At 39.5% G+C, this 20159-nt stretch overlaps 1 protein-coding gene and 1 long non-coding RNA gene across 8 annotated transcripts in view; one reads left to right on the top strand and one right to left on the bottom strand.

Moving 5' to 3' along the window:
• The window catches only part of LOC125169598 (uncharacterized), a 120917-nt gene that overhangs the window by 69538 nt on the left and 31220 nt on the right, over positions 1-20159 (bottom strand). The gene's annotated exons all lie outside the window — the stretch shown is intronic.
• Positions 1-20159, top strand: part of CB4H12orf56 (chromosome B4 C12orf56 homolog) — a 113114-nt gene that overhangs the window by 65264 nt on the left and 27691 nt on the right. The window contains exons 7-13 of one of the 3 annotated variants that reach the window (XM_047865068.1): positions 1235-1341; positions 2208-2297; positions 8988-9111; positions 12286-12360; positions 12657-12731; positions 15797-15975; positions 18248-19105. In XM_047865068.1, coding sequence (XP_047721024.1) covers positions 1235-1341; positions 2208-2297; positions 8988-9111; positions 12286-12360; positions 12657-12731; positions 15797-15975; positions 18248-18374 — 777 coding nt within the window. In that variant the 3' untranslated portion in view covers positions 18375-19105. Of the gene's footprint in view, positions 1-1234; positions 1342-2207; positions 2298-8987; positions 9112-12285; positions 12361-12656; positions 12732-15796; positions 15976-17648; positions 17848-18247; positions 19106-20159 lie in introns of those variants that run through there. The other 2 variants (XM_047865069.1, XM_047865070.1) reach the window with 2 other exon arrangements.

Below are 20159 nucleotides of genomic sequence, written 5' to 3'. Positions count from 1 at the left end.
TCATACAGTGTGTATGTAATTTGCCAAATATGACAAAGCTGACCCATGGCAGAGCTGGGATATGAACTGAAAGAACTAGGCACCAGAGTTCGTGTGCAGAGCCACCAACCGTGCTAATTTACCAGGGCAGTGAGTAAACAGCAGCCCTTCTGAGAGGGTCTGCTATGCATCCTGCTCCTTCTCCTCTGGTCCCTCTCTCCACCTGCCATCCTCAGCCTCTTCTCATTCCAGATCACCTATATACAGGCACCCATAATACCTGTCTAAACAAAGAGTCTAATTTGTCACTAGTAAATAAAAGTCCTGGGGTAGAAAATGAACAAGAGAGGGACAGAAAAGAGAAGCAATTACATTATATTTCTAATTAGTACCAACTTGCCTGATTTCATGGGCCAGTGCTTACTTCATGCTCGATTTATCTCAAGAGATGGCATAGAAGCACAAAAAATTTGGTTCCTGCACTCTTAAGTCTGTGTTTATTTTGGCAGAGATGGAAATATACTGTATTAACAGAATTATTAGTATCATTCTCCACCATCTTCATTAGGCTACACCAATGCTGTGAGTTTGCTTTTAGGTTAGTAAATATATATATTTATTTATTTTACATTTATTTATTTTTGAGAGACAGAGCATAAGGAGGGGAAGGGCAGAGAGCAAGGGAGACACAGAATCCAAAGCAGGCTCCAGGCTCTGAGCTGTCAGCACAGAGCCTGATGCGGGGCTCGAACCTATGAACCGTGAGATCATGATCTGAGCCGAAGTCGGATGCTTAACCGACTGAGCCACCCAGGCGCCCCAGGTTAGCAAACATTTTTAAAAGTGTTTTTCTAGCCCTTATTTCATTGTATCCTCACAAAGGCCAAATTACTTTGGAAAGACAGGAATTAGAGTAGCCTCCATTTAATATATTATTCCCAGGTAAGTAAATGACTTGCCTGAGATTAAACACCTACTTCTAGAGGGCCTTCAATATTAACAGGAGAGCCAAGCCTATTAAGCATCTCTCAGCATCACCCCTAGGCTTTAGCTCTGGCTCTGTTCACCAGAACAGTGGTCTGTTTCCCGGTGGTAAGTAAAAGTGTTTTCAGTTCGGATTATGCTAATATTAATGAGAGATATTTTAATTCACTTCGTCCCCAGAGAATAATTTCTTCATATTTTTATTATGTAAAGATAGAGTTTTACCATCTGATACCTTATTTACCATCTTCTTTCCTGCTTGCTTTCACAGACCAGTGACCTTTTCTATTTCCTAGTGAACAAACTTCATGAGTACTTGCCAGAGTCTAGGGATAAGAGCACACTTCAAAATAGAAGCCAAAGGGCTGATGAGCTGCTGTAAGTATTAACTGGATAATCATAGATTCTTTTCCCCCTAGGGTGTTAAAGATGAATGGAAGGCACTGGACAATATACGTACCATATTAATGATAAATGGCGCTGCAAGTTTTGCTTCACATAAATTTTTTAAAATAGCATTCATTTTGTTCTACTTTTTTTTAAGTTTATTTATTTATTTTGGGAGAGAGAGAGCACAAGTAGGGGAGGGGCAGAGAGAGAGGGAGAGGGAGATTCCCAGGCAGGCTCCTCACTCTCAGTGTGGAGCCTGACTCAGGGTTCGAACCCATGAACCATGGGATCATGACCTGAGCCAAAATCAAAAGTCGGATGATTAACCAACTGAGCCACCCAGGCAGGTGCCCCCATTATGTTCTACTTTTTAAAGAAAGGCTATACAAGAAACTAGAATATTGGTTGTCCCAAAGGAAAAAAAAAAATGGGTGTCTGGAGGAAAGACACCTTTCACTGTCTTCTCTTTTTTACCTTTGAAATTTTGAGCCAAATATTACCTACCTGAAAAAGTTAAAATTATTAAAAATAATTAAAAATTATTAAAAATAATTTTAAAGTAGTGTGTGATTATCAGAAAAAAATTTTAAGGATAAAAAAACAATATGAAAATAACTTAATCCTGACATTCAGCTATTGATTCATTCAACAAATATTTCTGAGTGTTTACTATATAGCAATCACAGAGTGGTCAACCAACATTGACAATCTGATATACAGAATTTCCTTCTCGTACTTTTTTTCTATATAAATTACCTGAGGGCAATTCTATCAAGGATTACTGATTTTGTGAAATTCTGGACTTGTAATGCAATCATGCCATTTCCGTGCTTTTTTTCCTCTTTGTTTTCTAGGGCATGCATTGAAATTATGCAGACTCTGGGACTGATGTTCAGAGAAACAGAAACTGAGTCATCACGCCTAAAGACATTGGCAGCTAAGAAGTAAGGTTTTTTAGAAGAAGACATTGGGACCTTGTAGTTGCAACCCATTAAGTACTCTATTGAGTGTCTTCCAAAACTGATAGCTCTTTTACTCTTCTAGTCAATCCCCTTGTAAGTATATGAAACTCTTGTCTTTCCACTTCCTTCTGTGATGAACAGATCAACTGGCACATAGTGAGCACTCTCTGTCTCTCTGGATTATTAAGGGCACAAAGATTTTTTTTTTGGCATAATTTTATATTTTGTCATTGTCTGCTGAACTTGAAAGAGACCAAATGCCCCATCATACATTTAAAGCCAGGGCTTCTCTACTAGAATTTTATAGAGTGCCCTTATACCCACACAACAGAAAGACTATATTGCAAATGCAGGAGTTATAGTAGCTTCATCTAATATATAATCGTGTGACTTTGAAGTGAATGATGTTGGGGGTTTATTAACATAGGGTAAGCTGCTATAATAAAGATATGCTAAAATATGTGGTCCGCAGAAGATAGAAATTTACATCTTTTCACATACTAGTCCAGAGTACATAGTCATGCTTTCCTCTATGAGATCAGCCAGAGACCTAGGTTCCTTCCCTTTTGTTGCTTGGACATCTTTTTTTTTTTTTTTTTTTTTAATGTTTATTATTTTTGAGAGAGAGAGTGAGACAGAGAGCAAGAAGGGGAGGGGCAGAGAGAGAGGAGACACAGAATCTGAAGCAAGCTCCAAGCTCTGAGCTGTCAGCACAGAGGCTGATGTGGGCTTGAACTCACGAGCTGTGAGATCACGATCTGAGCTGAAGTCAGACGCTCAACCGACTAAGCCACCCAGGTGCCCTGCTCTGACTTTTTTTATTACACTGTGTTTGTCTTCATGATTGAAGCTGGCTGACCTCTAAGACTTCATTAAATCCTATGGAATGGAGGAAGAGAAGTAGAAGGCAAGCAAATTTCCTTTTTAAAAAGAAAAATGCTTATGGTGTAAGTTTATCTATTTATTTTGAGAGAGCGCACGCACAGTGGAGAGGGGCAAACAGGGGGGGAGAGAATCCCAAGCAGGCTCCATGCTGTCAGTGCAGAGCCCAATGCAGGGCTTGATCCCATGAACGGTGAGATCATGACCTGAGCCGAAGTCAAGAGTTGGAGGCTTAACTGACTGAGCCACCCAGGAGCCCTGCACATTTCCTTTTTAAACAAGGCGTATATGATGTTTCTGCTCACATTCTGCAGATGAGAACTTTAGGCATAGGCCCATATATAGCTGCAAGAGAGCTTGGATGTGTCTGTAGTTACATGGCTATGTACCTAGCTCAACTTTGGATGGTGATAGGGATACCTATTATTAAAAGAAAGAATGAAAGAATGTAAAACAGGGGGACAACAGCATTCTTTGCCCCAGAAAGTACGTGTTTGCATATTTTGCATATTATCTGCTTGACCTTTTTATATGATTTATAGATTATGAATTACATGCTAGGCCAATGTTCTGACTAAAATCTTAATTTTTTTCCACCCTCATCAACTGTTTATCTAAATTTTCTCTAGTAGAAAGTAGACGAAAAATGAGAGCATGGGCCCTAAGACATTTGAACCAGGGAGAAGAATAAGAATTCCTAGTAATTTTGTTCTGGCTATTTATTAGAGAACTTTATAAATTAATTTTAATGATTATATTCATTAACATTTCTTTAAAAAATTTTTTTTTAACATTTATTTATTTTTGAGACAGAGAGACAGAGCATGAACGGGGGAGGGTCAAAGAGAGAGGGAGACACAGAATCTGAAACAGGTTCCAGGCTCTGAGCAGTCAGCACAGAGCCTGACACGGGGCTCGAACCCATGGACCGCGAGATCACGACCTGAGCTGAAGTCGGACGCTTAACCGACTGAGCCACCCAGGTGCCCCTATTCATTAACATTTCTTAAGCAACTTGCTATGTGCCAAGGACTATGGGCATACTATACTGTATACCAGGGTGGTCAGACATTTCTGTAGAGGGCCATAGAGTAATCATTTTTGGCTTTTCAGGCCATATAGTCTCTGTTGTAAATACTCAACTTAGCCACTGTAGCAGAAAAACAGTCACAGACAATATATAAATGAATGGGCATAGCTCTGTTCCAATAAAGGAAATTTATAGAATTTCTATTTATAGAAATAGGCTCTGGGTTATTTGGCCTATAGGCCATAGTTTGTTGACCCTGCTTTACAGTGAACAAGTAAGACACACTCTATTATTTTTTCTATATATATATTTTTTTAAGTAATCTCTACATCCAACATGGGGCTCGAACTTTCAACCCCAAGATCAAGAGTCCCATGCTTTACTGATTGAGTCAGTCAGGTGCCCCCTATGTATACTTTTTTTTTTGAAGTTTATTTATTCATTTTGACGGAGAGAGAGAGTACAAGTAGGGAAGGGGCAGAGACAGAGGGAGAGAGAAAGAATCCCAGCAGGCTCTGCACTATAAGCACAGAGCCCAATGTGGGGCTTAAACTCATGAACTCTGAGATCATGACCTGAACCAAAGTTGGCCACTTAACTGACTGAGCTACCCAAGCGTCTCTATACTTCTTTATGTAGTTGATAGAACTGCCATTTCCCCAATCTCCAGGACAGAGATCCAAGATTATTTCTTACATTTCTGTCTTTTGTCACACTGAATTATTGCAGAATCATGTTACCCTTTTTATACACTTTTTGGTCCTTACCTTTCTCTGTCCAAGTTGAAAAACCACTCTTACTAACCTCTGCTGCAAAGTGTTGTTTTAATTGTTCTTTCTTAATTTGGTTTGGACACATCAGCCTTACTACAGCAAGTCTCTTTCCTGATACGACTAATTATTTTCATGTACATTGGTGCACATATATTGCTATAATACAGTCTGGTTGTAATACTAACTTTTAGATATGCATAGGGTCCAGTCGTGTTACCCATAGCATTAATTAGCACAGTAAATGTTTAATATAACTGCATTAGTTTTCTATTACCCTGTAACAAATTACTGCAAACTCAGTGACTTAAAACTCTATAAATTACTTATCCTACAGTTTCTGTGGATCAGGAAATCTGGGCAGAGCTCAGTTGGATCATGTGCTCTGGTTTTCACAAGGCAGTGGTCAAGGCATTGGCTGGGGCTGCTGTCTCATCTGAGGCTTGGGGTTATCTCCCAAACTCATTTGGGTTTCTGTTGGCCGAATTAATTTCTTTATAGCTGTAAACTCATGATGGTTTGCTTCTTGGCAGGAGACTATCTCTGAGCTCAGGGAAGGCCTAAGCACTCTTTAAAGGGCTCAGCTCGATAATCAGGCTCACCCAGGATAATCTCCCTTTCATTAACTCAAAAGTCAACAAATTAGGAACCTTAATTATGTATGCAAAATCCCTTCACCTTTCTCATCGAACATAACATAATCACAGGAGTAATAGCTTAATATATTCACAGGTCCTGCCCACACTTAAGGGAAAAGGATTATTTAGGGTATATATAAAAGGGGGTAAGATATCTTGGAAGCCATATTAGAATTCTGCCTACCACAATAACATAGACTGCCTTATGAGACCATGAGTTTGCCTTTCAAAGTCCGTATAAAAATATATTACAATGCATTCAAAATTCTTACACTGGAAATAATAACAATCTAAACAATAAAAGTATCACAACTGTTGGCACCATTTTTTAAGACTGTAATGTCAATCCCGTAAGTCATCTTTATTTTGGGGATGAAACTACCATATAGATTAAAATTTTTTCTATTATTGACCTAGTGGATTTTAAATAGTGTTGGCAGAAGGAGTAGATTCCAAATTAAACTCCATTTGAGCAAATAAAAAAGCATTTAATCATTTCCGCATTTTCCTCTTAATTTGTTCCTTAAGTAGAGATTTTATTAGTTCAACTCAGTTCTGTGTATTTCTTCTCAAAATGTGCCATAATCCTTTCATATTTTAATACTGTCATGGTTGAATTCATATATTATCACAGCAAGTGACCCAGAATTTGAGTTTCTTCCCTTAGCCCTGGATATATGATACTTTTAAAAGAAGATACTGCTGAAAATAAAGGACTTCAATTAAATGTAATAGAAAATGGAATGCCATTTCAAACTTAATATCAAGAAAAGCTTCTAAATGGAATGTTTTGTTGATTTTGGAAGGATCTTCTAAAAGTAAGATGGGCTATTTTAAAACAGCCTGAATAAAATATTAGCAAATATCCTGTAGGACACATCCTACTTTTTTGAGAAGTGTGCTGACAAGATTCTTCTTTTGTAGATATGAGAACTGACTTGCTCTTTGAGTTGGAGAAAGGAAGCGAATCCTATTTTATTAAAATTTTGGTTAATCATGAACTTGTAATCATGGTAATGATTTAAGTGATTGTAAAAAGGCTAATAAGAAGCCTCAGGGCGCCTGGGTGGCTTAGTTGGTTAAGATCAGACTTCTGCTCAGGTTGTCATCTCACAGTTTGTGAGTTTGAGACCAGCCTGCTTCGGATTCTGTGTCTCCCTCTCTCTCTGCCCCTCTCCTACTCATGCTCCGTCTCTCAAAAATGAATAAAAGCTAAATTTTTTTTTTTAATTTAAGACAAAAAAAAAGATTATGAAGCCTCAAATATTACCAAGCAGGGATTTTTTTAGTCTCCTTTATTCCATTACAAAGAGAATGCTTATGGTTATAGAGGATTTTTATATAGTCCTAGCTGTAAATTCTTTTACTATTCCCGTCTGTCAAAGCTACTCTGGCACTGTCTTCAGTTAGGCAAGTGATTTTCCTAATAGCCTGCCTTCAGCTCCTTTTTAACCATATATGGATTGCATGACACACATGAAGATGGTGTTACCAAACCTATCTCCTCAGAATCCTTGCTTTGGATTGTGATTTTTTTTTTCTGCCCTTTTATTTTCAAATAATAGTGTGTATTATTCAAATGTGTAGTAACAATTTAAGTGAGTTATTAGTGTAGATTAATGGATAGTACACCACTTTGGAAAGCAAAAGACTTAAAGTTTAATACTAGTTTTATTAACTAACAGTCTTCAGTGGAATAGTAAGCCTTTGAAATGCTTTGTTAAAAAAATAATTCTATCCTCATGCACTGTTTTCGGGAATATAAACTGGTGTAGCTACTCTGGAAAACAGTATGGAGGTTCCTCAAAAACCTAAAAATATAAGTACCATATGATTCAGTAATTCTACTTCTTGGTATTTATCCAAAGAAAATGAAAACAATAATCCGAAAAGATATATGCACTATAATTACCGCAGCATTATTTACAATACCAAGATATGGAACCAACCTAAAGATCCATCAGTAGGTGTGTGAATAAAGAAGAGGTTATATACATACATATATATTACACTGGAATACTACTCAGCCATAAAAAGAATGAAATCTTGCCATTTGTAACAATATGGATAGACTTAGAGGGCATTATCCTAAGTAAAATAAGTCAGACAAAGACAAATACCATATGATTTCACTTACATGTGGAAACTTTAAAACAAAACAAATGAACAAACACAAATAACAACAAAAAGAGAAACTGAGTTGTAAATACAGAGAAGAAACTAGTGGTTGCGGGATGGAAGGGGGGGATGGGTAAAATAGGTGAAGGGGATTAAGAGGTACAAATTTCCGGCTATAAAATAAATAAGTCATGGGGATGAAAAGTATGGCATAGGGAACATAGTTAATCATATTATAGTAACTTTGTATGGTGACAGATGGTAACTATACTTATCGTGGTGAGCATTTGATGGTGCATATAATTGCTGAATCATTATGTTGTACACCTGAAGCTAATATGTTAACTGTATTTCAACCCAAAAATTTTATAAAGGGTTCTAGAGTCAAAAAAATCTGTGTTCAAACACGCATTTTAAGAAGTGTTTCATATGGTGGTTTCTTTGTCTCAGAGATATACAATGCACGTGAGCCTATTAAAGCCTCTGAGAAGTCCAGTAGTAAAGATATGCAATGAATTTGGTTTAACCAAGTATTTACTATGCCTCTTTCAAACAAATAATCTATTTTTTTTTACTATAATATTTCCTGGAATTAATAGGCCATAAAAAGTCCTTTGGTGGGGGGGAGGGAGGGGGAAGCCCTTTGGGAAATACTGATTCAACTGAACTTTGATTCAACTGAACTCACCCAAAATTCCCTTAAGTCCAGACTTACTAAGCTTCCTAAGCTTTGGGAACTTCTAGACCTGTACTTGCTTTGAGCCAAAAGACAAAGAAATTATATTTTGAATTAAATTTTTTATCACTACTTAATTGTCTGCATGTCCAAGGCTCCAAAAGTTCAGTCAGAGAATGGTCTGCAATGTTTTATACTTTTTAAAAAAAATGATATGCATGTGTCACATACACATGTGTTTTTTTTTTTAAAGTTTATTTATTTTGAGAGAGAGAGAGCACAAAAATGGGGAAGGGGCAGAGAGAGAGAGAGAGAGAGAGAGAGAGAGAGAGAGAGAATCCTTAGCAGGCTCTACACCACGAGCGCAGAGTCTGATGTGGGGCTCGAACCCACAAACCATGAGATAATGACCAGAGCCGAAGTCAAACACTTAACTAAGTCACCCAGGTGCCTTAATGCTTTATACTTTTAAATGTAATTATATTCAGTGTGTGCAAACTTGGCTTTACTATTTTTCTTTTCAAACTTTATTTATTAATTGCCTTTTATTTTTTTTAGGGGAGCATTATTTAATCTTTTGGTAATATTAATTAGTGAACCTCAGATTCCAAAATCTTGTCCTGTGTTTGATATCCAGTTGGTGGCTGATTCAACTTTAGTTGAGATGTCTTTTGATGCTGAGGTAAGGTGATAAGATAAGAATTTGGGGGTAGACTAAATATAATATATAGGGGTGCTCTGGATTTCTGTCTTCTAATGTAGACCATGACATGGTAGAGGATATAAATATAATTCAGAGTAAATATTTTACCATTAACCTCAAAACTTAGATAGCTAGTCTATCAATATTAATACATCCATTTTAGATGTTTTAAGTATGTATACTAAGGAAAATAATTAGTATTAAGCATGTATTAGATAAATCTGCTTATTTGTCTCTATACAAAATATTTATGTATATGTTAATTCCATAGTAGGGTCTAATGGTAAAAAAGCACTCTCGTTAAGAGATTTTAGGGTTAACTCTCTTGCTTTAGTTTATCATCTCCTTAGCTATCTAAGTAGTGCAAACTCAGTGAGAATTACTTGTTTTTCTAAAGTTTTACTAAAACATTAGAAATATCAAACTACCTAGAAAGCACATATCCTGAGAGAATAAATCAGTTTATTACTAGTTTATTTCAAGCAGAACAACACATAATTTTTTTTTAAAGGATGGGACATAGGGGTGCCTGGGTGACTCAGTCAGTTGAGTGTCTGACTCTTGATTTCAGCTCTGGTCATGATCTCATGGTTTGTGGGATCGAGCCCCATGTCAGGCTCTGTACTGACAGTGTGGTTCCTGTTTGGGATTCTCTCTCTCTCTCTCTCTCTCTCTCTCTCGGTCCCTCCCTCACTCATGTTCTCTCTCCCACTCTCTCAAATAAACTTAAAAAAAAAAAAAGGATGGGACATGATTTGATAGTTCTTTTTTAAAAATTTTTTTTTTAAATTTTATTTATTTTTGAGACAGAGACAGAGCATGAATGGGGGAGGGTCAGAGAGAGAGGGAGACACAGAATCTGAAGCAGGCTCCAGGCTCTGAGCTGTCAGCACAGAGCCCGACGCGGGGCTCGAACTCACGGACCGTGAGATCATGACCTGAGCTGAAGTCGGACGCTTAACCGACTGAGCCACCCAGGCGCCCCTGATAGTTCTTAAACATATAGTTTTGTTTTAGAAAACTCTTACATGTATTCATTCACTCAATAAATATTTGTTGAAAATCTGTTATGAGCTAAACAGTGTGCTAGCCTGAGGGGGTACAAACAAGAAGCAAAACAGATACAACATGTGCCCTTATTGGTTTATAGTCTGGTTAGAGAGACAAATGTTAATTAAATATAACATGAATATAATATTCATATGTCTGAATATTATAAGTCTATAATGGAGTGTCTATAATACCATCTTTAACAGTGGAGTGAGTGGATCAGGGATTAAAGAGTGGGATAGAAGCAAGACTCAGGCAGGGCTAAGAAGTTAGTGCAGGAGTCCAGGTGAGGAACGATAATAGGACAGAGGGAAGCTATCCTTGACCCCTGAAATGAGACCAGGCTTCTTTTTAGAGCTCTCCTAACTTCCTATTCTCTTCTTTCACAGCCCTTGTCTCAGTTAGCAACTATGCATTTATTTATTTATTTGATTGTTAGATTATTGTTTGTTCTCCACTACCTTCCATGAGGTATTACCCATGTCCCTGTTGCTACCCATTGTATCCCCAACACTTAGTATAGGGTCTGATGCATATTTGTTGAATAAATTAATGAAGAAAAGGGATGGTAGCTGTAAAGAGGATAGATTCCAGTAATTTTTAGGAAATTGCACTCATAGGTTGACGTGAAAATAAACTGTGAGGATTAGATGAATTTTAGATTCTGGCCAGGGTGCCAAATAAGAATTACAGCAAGAAGAGTAGGTTCAAAGGGGAAATAATGAAGGGCACCTGGGTGGTTCAGTCAGTTACCTGTCTGTCTTTGGCTCAGGTCATGAGCCTGAGGTTTGTGGTTCGAGCCCCGTGTTGGGCTCTGTGCTGACAGCTCAGAGCCTGGAGCCTGCTTTGGATTCTGTGTGTCCCTCTCTCTCTACCCCTCCCTGGTCGTGCTCTGTCTCTCTTTTTCTTAAAAATAAACATTTAAAAGAAATTTTTTAAAGGGGGGGAAATAATGAGCTTGGTTTGGGATTAGTTGACTGGATTGCCATTGGCATTTTTTTATATTAAATATAATTTATTGTCAAATTGGTTTCCATACAACACCCAGTGCTCATCCCAACAGGTGCCCTTCTCAATGCCCATCACCCACTTTCCCCTCTCCCCCACCCTGGCATTTCCATATAAAAATATCTAGTGGGCAGAATAGATAGGTTTGAGTTTCCTGATTTTGAACTTGGTGATCTTTTGCACGCAGGCTATTCGTGAAGACCATATACATTTTGGTTCCAAGGTCTAACAGTGTGAAATTTCAAACTGGAGCTCGTTCTTGCAAAGAATACTGTCAGGGAAAATGTGTTGGCCTATAGCATGCCCACACAGTTCTCATGCACCAAGTGCTAAAAGACAGCCTCACTAACTGGAGTTCTTGAGAGCAAAAACAAAAGTCTCTAAGCCCTATATATACCCATTTTACAGAGGGAGTTGTAGTTCACGTTGCGCCTAAGGCTAAATTTCCCAGAGAATCTCCCACCTTAATTCTAGGGGGCATATTTTCAATACTCGAAAGGATGCAGGGTTGTTGATCTGAATGATTTTGCAAATCAAGTGTGCAGTTTTTTGGGTGTTAGTATTCTGTGGGCCATTGTATCTTCTTTCCCTGACCCACTTTCTTAGAAATTCTCTAATGTGTAGTCTTTTTTGACAATAAATTATATTAAAAAAAAACACAACTTTAAAAAATATATACTTTTTAATTTTAGAAAGACAGTGAGAGAAAAAGAGAATGAGCATGAGTAGGGGAGAGGGGTGGGGTGGGGGGGGAGGAAGGGAGAGGGAGAGGGAGAGAGAGAGAGAAAGAGAGAGAGAGAATCTTAAGCAGGCTCCATGCTCAGTGCAGAACCACAATTCTGGGATCATGACCTGAGCCAAAATTCAAGACTTGGCTCAATCAAGGTTGAGCCACCCAGGCACTCCAAGTAGTCTTTTTATGAGAGCGTTTTTTTTTGAGAATGACTGAACCAAGCATAATAGGAAAAATGACCACACTAATTATATTTTCTGTTAATCAAAAATTCTTTTATAAGTATCTAAAGGTAACCAGGGGAAATTACCATTTTCTGGCTCTGCCAGTGATATTGCATTGACTATTATTTAAAATTCTAGTTACAGAACCTTATCAAGGAATATACAGATACAGCTACGGCACTTTTATATGAGATATTTCTTGTCTTTCAGCAGGTACGATATATATTATTATACATATTATATTGTATGATTGTTATATATATCATATGACTATTATATTTCTGTGATTATATATCAAATGATTAACAATATATCTTTAATATGCTTGTATTAGAGATGGTCTCCAAAATTGTCTGACTTAAATGATACTACTTTTGCTCTTAAGTATTCATCACCTTATTTTCCTAAATACTGATTTCATCAATCAAGATAAAATGTATTTGAGAATGAATATCATGTACAACTCAAACTTCATGAATATAACTTGTTTATTTCTGTGAGTCTTTTAGGGAAATCTTGGATTGGGACCAGAAGAGTTTGCTATTAGCTGGATGATGTCCTTCCTACAAAGTCGTCCTCCCTTCGTAAGTACCGAGAAGCAAAAACGAAAGCACCACTCACAGTTAATTATACCGGTGCTCCAGTGCTTAATTAATAAAACACAAATTTTCTCTATAAGTAGTCACAATTATGAAATAGAAGCAAAATGTAAATCTGATGATTTTATTATTTAATTAAGGTAAAGCGTTTTTTAATATTTGGGGCCTGAGTGCTTACAGGACTGAAATTATATCTTGTATTTTTAAGTTTTTAAAATATGTATTTATTTTGAGAGAAAGCATACACGTGCAGGCATGAGCAGGGGAGGGGCAGAGTGAGAGGGAGACAGAAAATCCCAAGCAGGGGCTCAATCCCACCACCGTGAGATCATGACCTGAGCCAAGATCAAGAGTTGGACGCCTAACCAACTGAACCACCTAGTTGCCCCTAAAATGGTATCTTAAATATGATCTTTATTTCATGAAAAACCTAAAATATATCCTGTAGAAAACAGAACACATTAAAATATTGGCTGTATATGTAAGTGAAAAAATGAACATTTGTCTTAAACAGCAAGTATGAGTTGGCGAGTATGAATTAACACTTGGGATCACTGGGGCACTCTGTCCTGTCAGCCACCATCCTTGTCCCTAGTACCACTGACTCTCTCCTTGGTAGTACAATCACATCTACATAGTCTGTCCTACCTTCCCACCAGACTGGTTGGAGGGATCTATTTTTAAAAATCTGGTTATGTCATGTTTTGCTTTAAATTTCTCATAATACAAATCAAAACCACACTGAGATACCACCTCACGTCAGTCGGAGTGGCTAAGATGAACAAATCAGGAGACTATAGATGCTGGAGAGGATGTGGAGAAACGGGAACCCTCTTGCACTGTTGGTGGGAATGCACACTGGTGCAGCTGCTCTGGAAAACAGTGTGGAGGTTCCTCAAAAAATTAAAAATAGATCTACCCTATGACCCAGCAATAGCACTGCTAGGAATTTACCCAAGGGATACAGGAGTACTGATGCATAGGGCCACTTGTACCCCAATGTTTATAGCAGCACTTTCAACAATAGCCAAATTATGGAAAGAGCCTAAATGTCCATCAACTGATGAATGGATAAAGAAGATGTGGTTTATATATACAATGGAATACTACTTGGCAATGAGGAAGAATGAAATCATGCCATTTGCTGCAACGTGGATGGAACTGGAAGGTATTATGCTGAGTGAAATAAGTCAATTAGAGAAGGACAGATATCATATTTTTCACTCATATGTGGATCTTCAGAAACTTAGCAGAAGCTCATGGGTGAAGGGAAGGGGAAAAATTGTTATAAACAGAGAGGGAAACAGAGAGGGAGGGAGGCAGGCAAACCACAAGAGACTCTAAAATACGGAGAACAAACTGAGGGTGGGTGAGAGGGAAAATGGGTGATGGGCACTGAGAAGGGCACTTGTTGGGATGAGCACTAGGTGTTGTAGGTAAGCCAATCTGGCAATAAATTATATTTAAAAAATAAAAATCACAGAAGTAGATTAAAACAAAAAAAAATAAATCTCTCATAGTAAAGAGATGGCATGGGGCCCCTGGGGGGCTCAGTCAGTTAAGCCTCTGAATCTTAATTTCAGGTCAGGTCATGATTTCACAGTTGTGACATGGAGCCCTGTGTCAGGCTCTGCGCTGACAGTGCAGAGCCTGCTTGGGGTTCTCTGTCTCCCTCTCTCTCTGCCCCTCCCCTATTTGTTCTCTCTCTCTCTCTCAAAATAAATTTAAAAAATAAAGTTAGAAGAGCCTGGCTGTCTCAGTCAGCCAAGCGTCCCACTTTGGCTTGGCTCAAGGTTCATGGGTTTGAGCCCATGATGAGCAGCCTCAGTAGAAAAGGCAATACCTTTATTGCTACTAATTTAATGGGCATGCAAAGGGACCTGCTCATTAGAGCTTGAAAGGACACTAGTGTTCCTTTCTGTTCTTATAGTAGCTTAACTAACTGAGCCACCCAAGTGCCCCTTTGGGGTGTGTGTGTGTTTAAGTAATCTCTACACCCAACATGGGGCTTGAACTCATGATCCCGAGATCAAGAGTCACATGCTCTACCAACTGAGCCAGCCAGGCCTCCTTGGTTCGGTTGTAAATGACTTTTGTGTGTGTGTGTGAGAAGCAGGAATTCAAGAAGTTCACATTATTGCTACTATTTCCATTTTCAATGCCCCATCAGAAATGATCGCAGACATAGTCTCAATGAAAACCCCAGCTAGGGTCGCCTGGGTGGCTCAGTCAGTTAAGCGTCTGACTTCGGCTCAGGTCATGATCTCGTGGTCCGTGAGTTCGAGCCCCGCATCGGGCTCTGTGCTGACAGCTCAGAACCTGGAGCCTGCTTCTGATTCTGTGTCTCCCTCTCTCTCTGACCCTCCCCCCATTCATGTTCTGTCTCTGTCTCAAAAGTAAACATTAAAAAAAAAATTAAAAAAAAAAAAAAAGAAAACCCCAGCTAACAGTGACATCAACATCACTTGTTTGTGTCAAGCCTGGTTTTCCTGGGTTTCTCACTTGGTGTTTGTCAATGTGTTGTCTGTGGAACAAAGCCATGGGAATTGTTTATGGTAAATAACCTTGAGGTGGGCCTTAGGATTCCACATGTCTAGTGAGCTGCCCAGGTGGTTTTTATGCATACTAAATTTTGAGAACTACAGCCTTGGAGGAACCCTCTTTGAAAGTTACAGGAAATTCATTTCTGTGGGCCATTTGTTCTTCACAACAGAAGAGAAGAGAGACTATCTTCTCTCCTGGAGGAAGCCACAGGCCTTTCCAAGCTCCTCTTCTGTCCCCATTCCTGCTTCCAATGTTCTCCTTTTAGATTAGAACCAAATTTCCTTGATGGTCAGCATTTATTCTGATCCTGCTTGAGGGGGGCGATCGGTAAACCCAACTGGTCTACAGTCTGGCGTTCTCTGAGTACCATTTCAGTGAGAAACAGTGCAGTATTGGGGTAAGGGCGGTGAGGACTTCAGCCTACTTGTATAGGTGAGGCCCCAGCTGAAACAGGTGCCTTATGGGTGGCATGCAGTCTACATTGTCACTGTTTTTTTCTTGTTTAGATCACCTTCCTGGCCAGTATTGTGAAACAAGTGGTAAAGGGGCTTGGAGCTTCATTTCAGCCGCTAAGTCCCAGCCAAGCCGTTCTGCTGTATCAGCAGTTTTACATCCTCAAGAGCTGCCTGCAGTACAGCCAGACTTTAGCTGAGTATATTAGGAATGACTACAGAGAAGAATTCAGGTAAGGAAAATCTGAATCTCATCTTCTTTCTGCAACATGGCCCGATATTTAGAAGATGGAAGTGATGAGGGCAATTCTATTTTTGTTTTTAGTAATATTTCACTTTGATCCGTGGTAAAGTAGGATTTGGGGGAGCTCTCAAACCACTGCCAGTGGAAGTGTATTCCCAGGCTAGCAGAGACTAAGGAAACCTCAAAGTCTCTTTGAAGAGCCGAGTCTCCCTCATTGTCTTTGTTGCAGCCAGTGAGCGCCTCGCGGAAGTAGTAATGATTTTAACATGCTGTGAGTAATTAAGAGTAACAAACCCTACTGAAGGGGATGATAAATTAGGGAGTGTGAATTTAACGGTGCATTGGGAAAAAAGCAATTGATAAAGGAGAAACAATTAATGAGTGTGGTTATTATTGTCTGTTTCCTTTACCCCTCTCTTGCTCAGTAACAAAACAGTAAGGGAGAGGAATAAAAGCGCTGGTTTCATCAGCCAGCTTGTTCTGCGCCTCAGGGGTTCCTACTTCTATTTATAGGCTGGCAGCCGCTCAGCTCTGCATTAGCACCTATCAAGGAAAAAACCCAGCTTGTGTCTGACTTAAGATGAAAAGGGTGCAGCAGGCACAGCTTTGCTACCAGTTTGGTTGCAGACATGAAAGGATGTGGAGGCATACATTATGTTAGATTGGCTTTTTAAAAATTTTCAGCCCAATTTGTGGACCCTGGTTTTCCTCCATGTGGTTTTACACCACAGGTCCCACTCTGGCTTCTATAAAACGGTTTTCTTTGGCCTGTCTGAATTGGTCCACAAAGCTTAATTTTTTTCTTAACGTTTACTTATTTTTGAGAGACAGAACACAAGTGGGGGAGGGGCAGAGAGAGAGGGAGAGAGAATCCGAAGCAGACTCCATGCTCTGGGCTGTCAGCACAGGGCCTGGTGCCCGGCTCCAACTCACAAACCATGAGATCATGAGCTGAGCGAAGTCAGAAGCTTAACCTGCTGAGCCACCCAGGTGCCCTCTCAGTTATTTTTTAAGGTATAGCATGAAATTCACCATTTTGAAGTGTGTAATTCAGTGGCTTTCAATACATTTCACAATGTTGTGCAACCATTCCCACTATCTACTTGCAGAATATTTTCATCACCTCCAAAGAAACTTGGTACCCTTTAAGCAGTCACAACCCATGCTCCCCTCCCCCCACCCCTGGTGACCACTAACCTGCTTTCTCTCTTTGTGGATTTGTCTATCCTGGACATTCCATATCAACAGAATCATACAATATATGGCCTTTTGTGTCTGGCTTCTTTCACTTAGCATAATGTTTTTGAGGTGCATGCATGTTGTAGCATGTATCACACAACCCAATTTTAAATGATTAGTTATGCACATTTAAAAATCTGCCAAAATGGCGTCACATTCCTGCATGACAAGAGTTGGCCGGAGCTCAGCAGCAGCTGCCCTCTGGCGTACTTCGTTAGTGTGCTACTTGCCTCCTCTCTACTCTTAGCCAACCCTCGTCCTAATCGACCTTCGTCCTAATCGGTTACCTGTGGGCATTTAGGTTTGTGATCCTTGTTGTAAAGTAGTGATTTTCAATTTGGATGCATTAGAATCACCAGAGTAACTGAAAAAGTACTGACACTCAGGTGTCACATGCAGAACTTCTGTTTATTTTGTCTGCAGTGGATCCTGGGTTTTGACATTGAAAAACAACAACAACAACAACAACAACAACAAAGACTCCCCCAGATGATTCTAATGTGCACCCAGGGTTGAGAACCTATCTTTTAAGCCATCAGGGGAGGGCTAAAGGTTTTCTCCTTCTCTTTCTTCCCTTGGCTTTTCCCAAACTTTCACAGAGGCCATGGGGATGAATCCTATTCTTCCCTCCTGACTGGGGCCTCCAGGTCACCACAACTTGACCCTTTCGTTTCAACTTCCTGTGTGTTGTCTGAGGAAACCAGAAGCAAGATGCTCAGCACACACTGTGGTGAGGACAGTCCTGGCTTCCCTAGTAATGCCTTCAGAATGGACACATTGTAAATGAAATTCACTTCCTTTGCTGAATGAAGTGAAGTGTCTCAGTCAGCTGAAAGGCACACATAGCAGAGATGTTCTAGGTCACAAACAGGGGAGATCAGACCGCTGCGGATACTGGCTGAGTCTTAGGTTTAGACCCCCATCTCCAACAGCCCTACACCCAGTGAGTATGTGCATACTGCTGCAAGCAATGTGAAAATTCTTGCTTTTAAAGCTATTTTGTTTCTTTTCATGACTTGCAGGTACTTTATTCACATGCCAGCCTTGGAAAAAAGGCTCCCATTGTGGTATCCTATTACCCAACCCACCACTCAACTTTTTCATGAAGTTCTGAAATTGGTTGAACAGAAACAATGTGTGGAACGTTAATAAGAATCTCAAATGTTAATCAGGAGTCAACCTAATATTTACGAGAAGACTTAAAATTTTGACTTATTTAATATCTGGCTATCCCTGTGTCTTACAAACAGATTTTATTTAAAGGTTCCATCAATACCCGTAAGAGAAGTCTTTAAACAGTCGTTTATCTGCCACAAAAAAATCAACTTTAAATACGATGACATACGTAAAGTGATGCTAAAAAATGAGTGTTCCTCTCAAAAGAAGTTTCTAAAAATAAAAAACTATAAAGAAAACAGAGGCCTGTGGAGAGTAAATGTAGAAAGTGCAACCTGATGAGTTTGTTGGTGTGACAATGGAGAGTGGTGTGAACCCACTGAAATACCCAAAGATAAACCATGTGGGGACTGGAAATTGCAAGGTGGTCATGAGAGAAATGCTGAGCAATAGGTAGACACCCCTGCCTGTCTACCTGTAAAAATCCCAGTGAAGTAAGTACTCACCAGAGAAAGAGCAGAAGAACACAGGCACAGCTAGAAGAAAGGTCAGTTCTTCATTTACCATGGGGAAGGAAGCTTGGGCTTTCTTCACAATTAAATGCATTCGGGTGCTCAGTTTCAGGCACTCATGGGCTAGTGTGAGACTCTCATAGAGTCTCTGTGAAAGAGAAATTGTCTTTAAGCAGTTATGGCTCTCCCAGCCATTTAAAAAAATGTCTTCACTTTATCTTATGGTAATAAACTAATCCAACAAAAACTCAACTTTGGTGTCACCGTGAGCTGTTGAATTTGGAATTCTAAGAACTTAGGAAGTGGGTTCTCTATTTTGACTTATCATGCCTTGAAAGAGGATCTGAGAAAAACCCCCAAAAAGAGCCCGCAAGCCAGATTTTTCTGTGCTGTGCATTAGAGAGAGAATTAAACTCACTGAAGACATCTTATTATTGGTTGTGGCTGAGCCATTAACCAGCTATTTGACCTTAAACAAGGCAGGTCTCCTTTCTGGGCTTCCTCTGCTATGTGGAAGGGTGAGACAAGATGTTCTCCAAGCTCTTATCCAGCTCTAAACATTCTCTGCCTGTGACAACATGTGTCTTAACACTCTGTGATGGGGTAGTGCATTTCTCTGCTATCCAGCTCAATGGGTGATTTCACGTTGATTCCAAATAATCCTGCTTTCTTTGGACCGAATGTTTCTCTTTCAGCTGTCACCAGCATCACCCCACAAAGCATCCAAGGCTCCTCCACTATCATCCATCAAAGACTACAAGACTTCTAGTTTCTAATCTGGAGGTGGAGATGGGTGGGAGGGAGCGGGGCAGAATGGTGTTTATGAATGTCCTGAGCTTTTAGATGAGGGATTGCTCCCAAAAGACAGTCAGTCAGAAGAAGCTGAAAAGATTCTTGGGATAAATGCAAGCAATACTTCAAACTGGACTAATGATGGACAGTGGGTTGACTGACCCCTGGTGAAGGGTGGAACCCACATTATGACAACAAGAGGATGATCAGCTCTGCCTCAGCTTCTACACAGTGCCCCAGCTCTGGGCTAACAGCAGTGCTGGCTCCTGAGAGGGCCTGGGATTCTCTCCTGCATGTCTTAGACAGGTGCCTGAAGGGCTCCTTTCTCCCACTCACTGTTCTCTTTTCTCTAAGATTATACTTAATCTCTGGGAGCCAAAGCTCTGTCAGAATGCATCTGAATCTCTCCATGTAGGACTATGTCAGTGGCATTTTTGAAAGCTAATGGCTGAATAATTTGTCATCTTGATTTTCTTATGACATTTGTCTATGCGTGTGCACAATGTGGGAGGGC

Source organism: Prionailurus viverrinus, chromosome B4, assembly GCF_022837055.1.
Source record: "Prionailurus viverrinus isolate Anna chromosome B4, UM_Priviv_1.0, whole genome shotgun sequence".
NCBI lineage: Eukaryota > Metazoa > Chordata > Mammalia > Carnivora > Felidae > Prionailurus > Prionailurus viverrinus.
The sequence above is the reverse complement of the archived record's forward strand: the minus strand, read 5'-3'. Positions and strand labels throughout refer to the sequence as shown.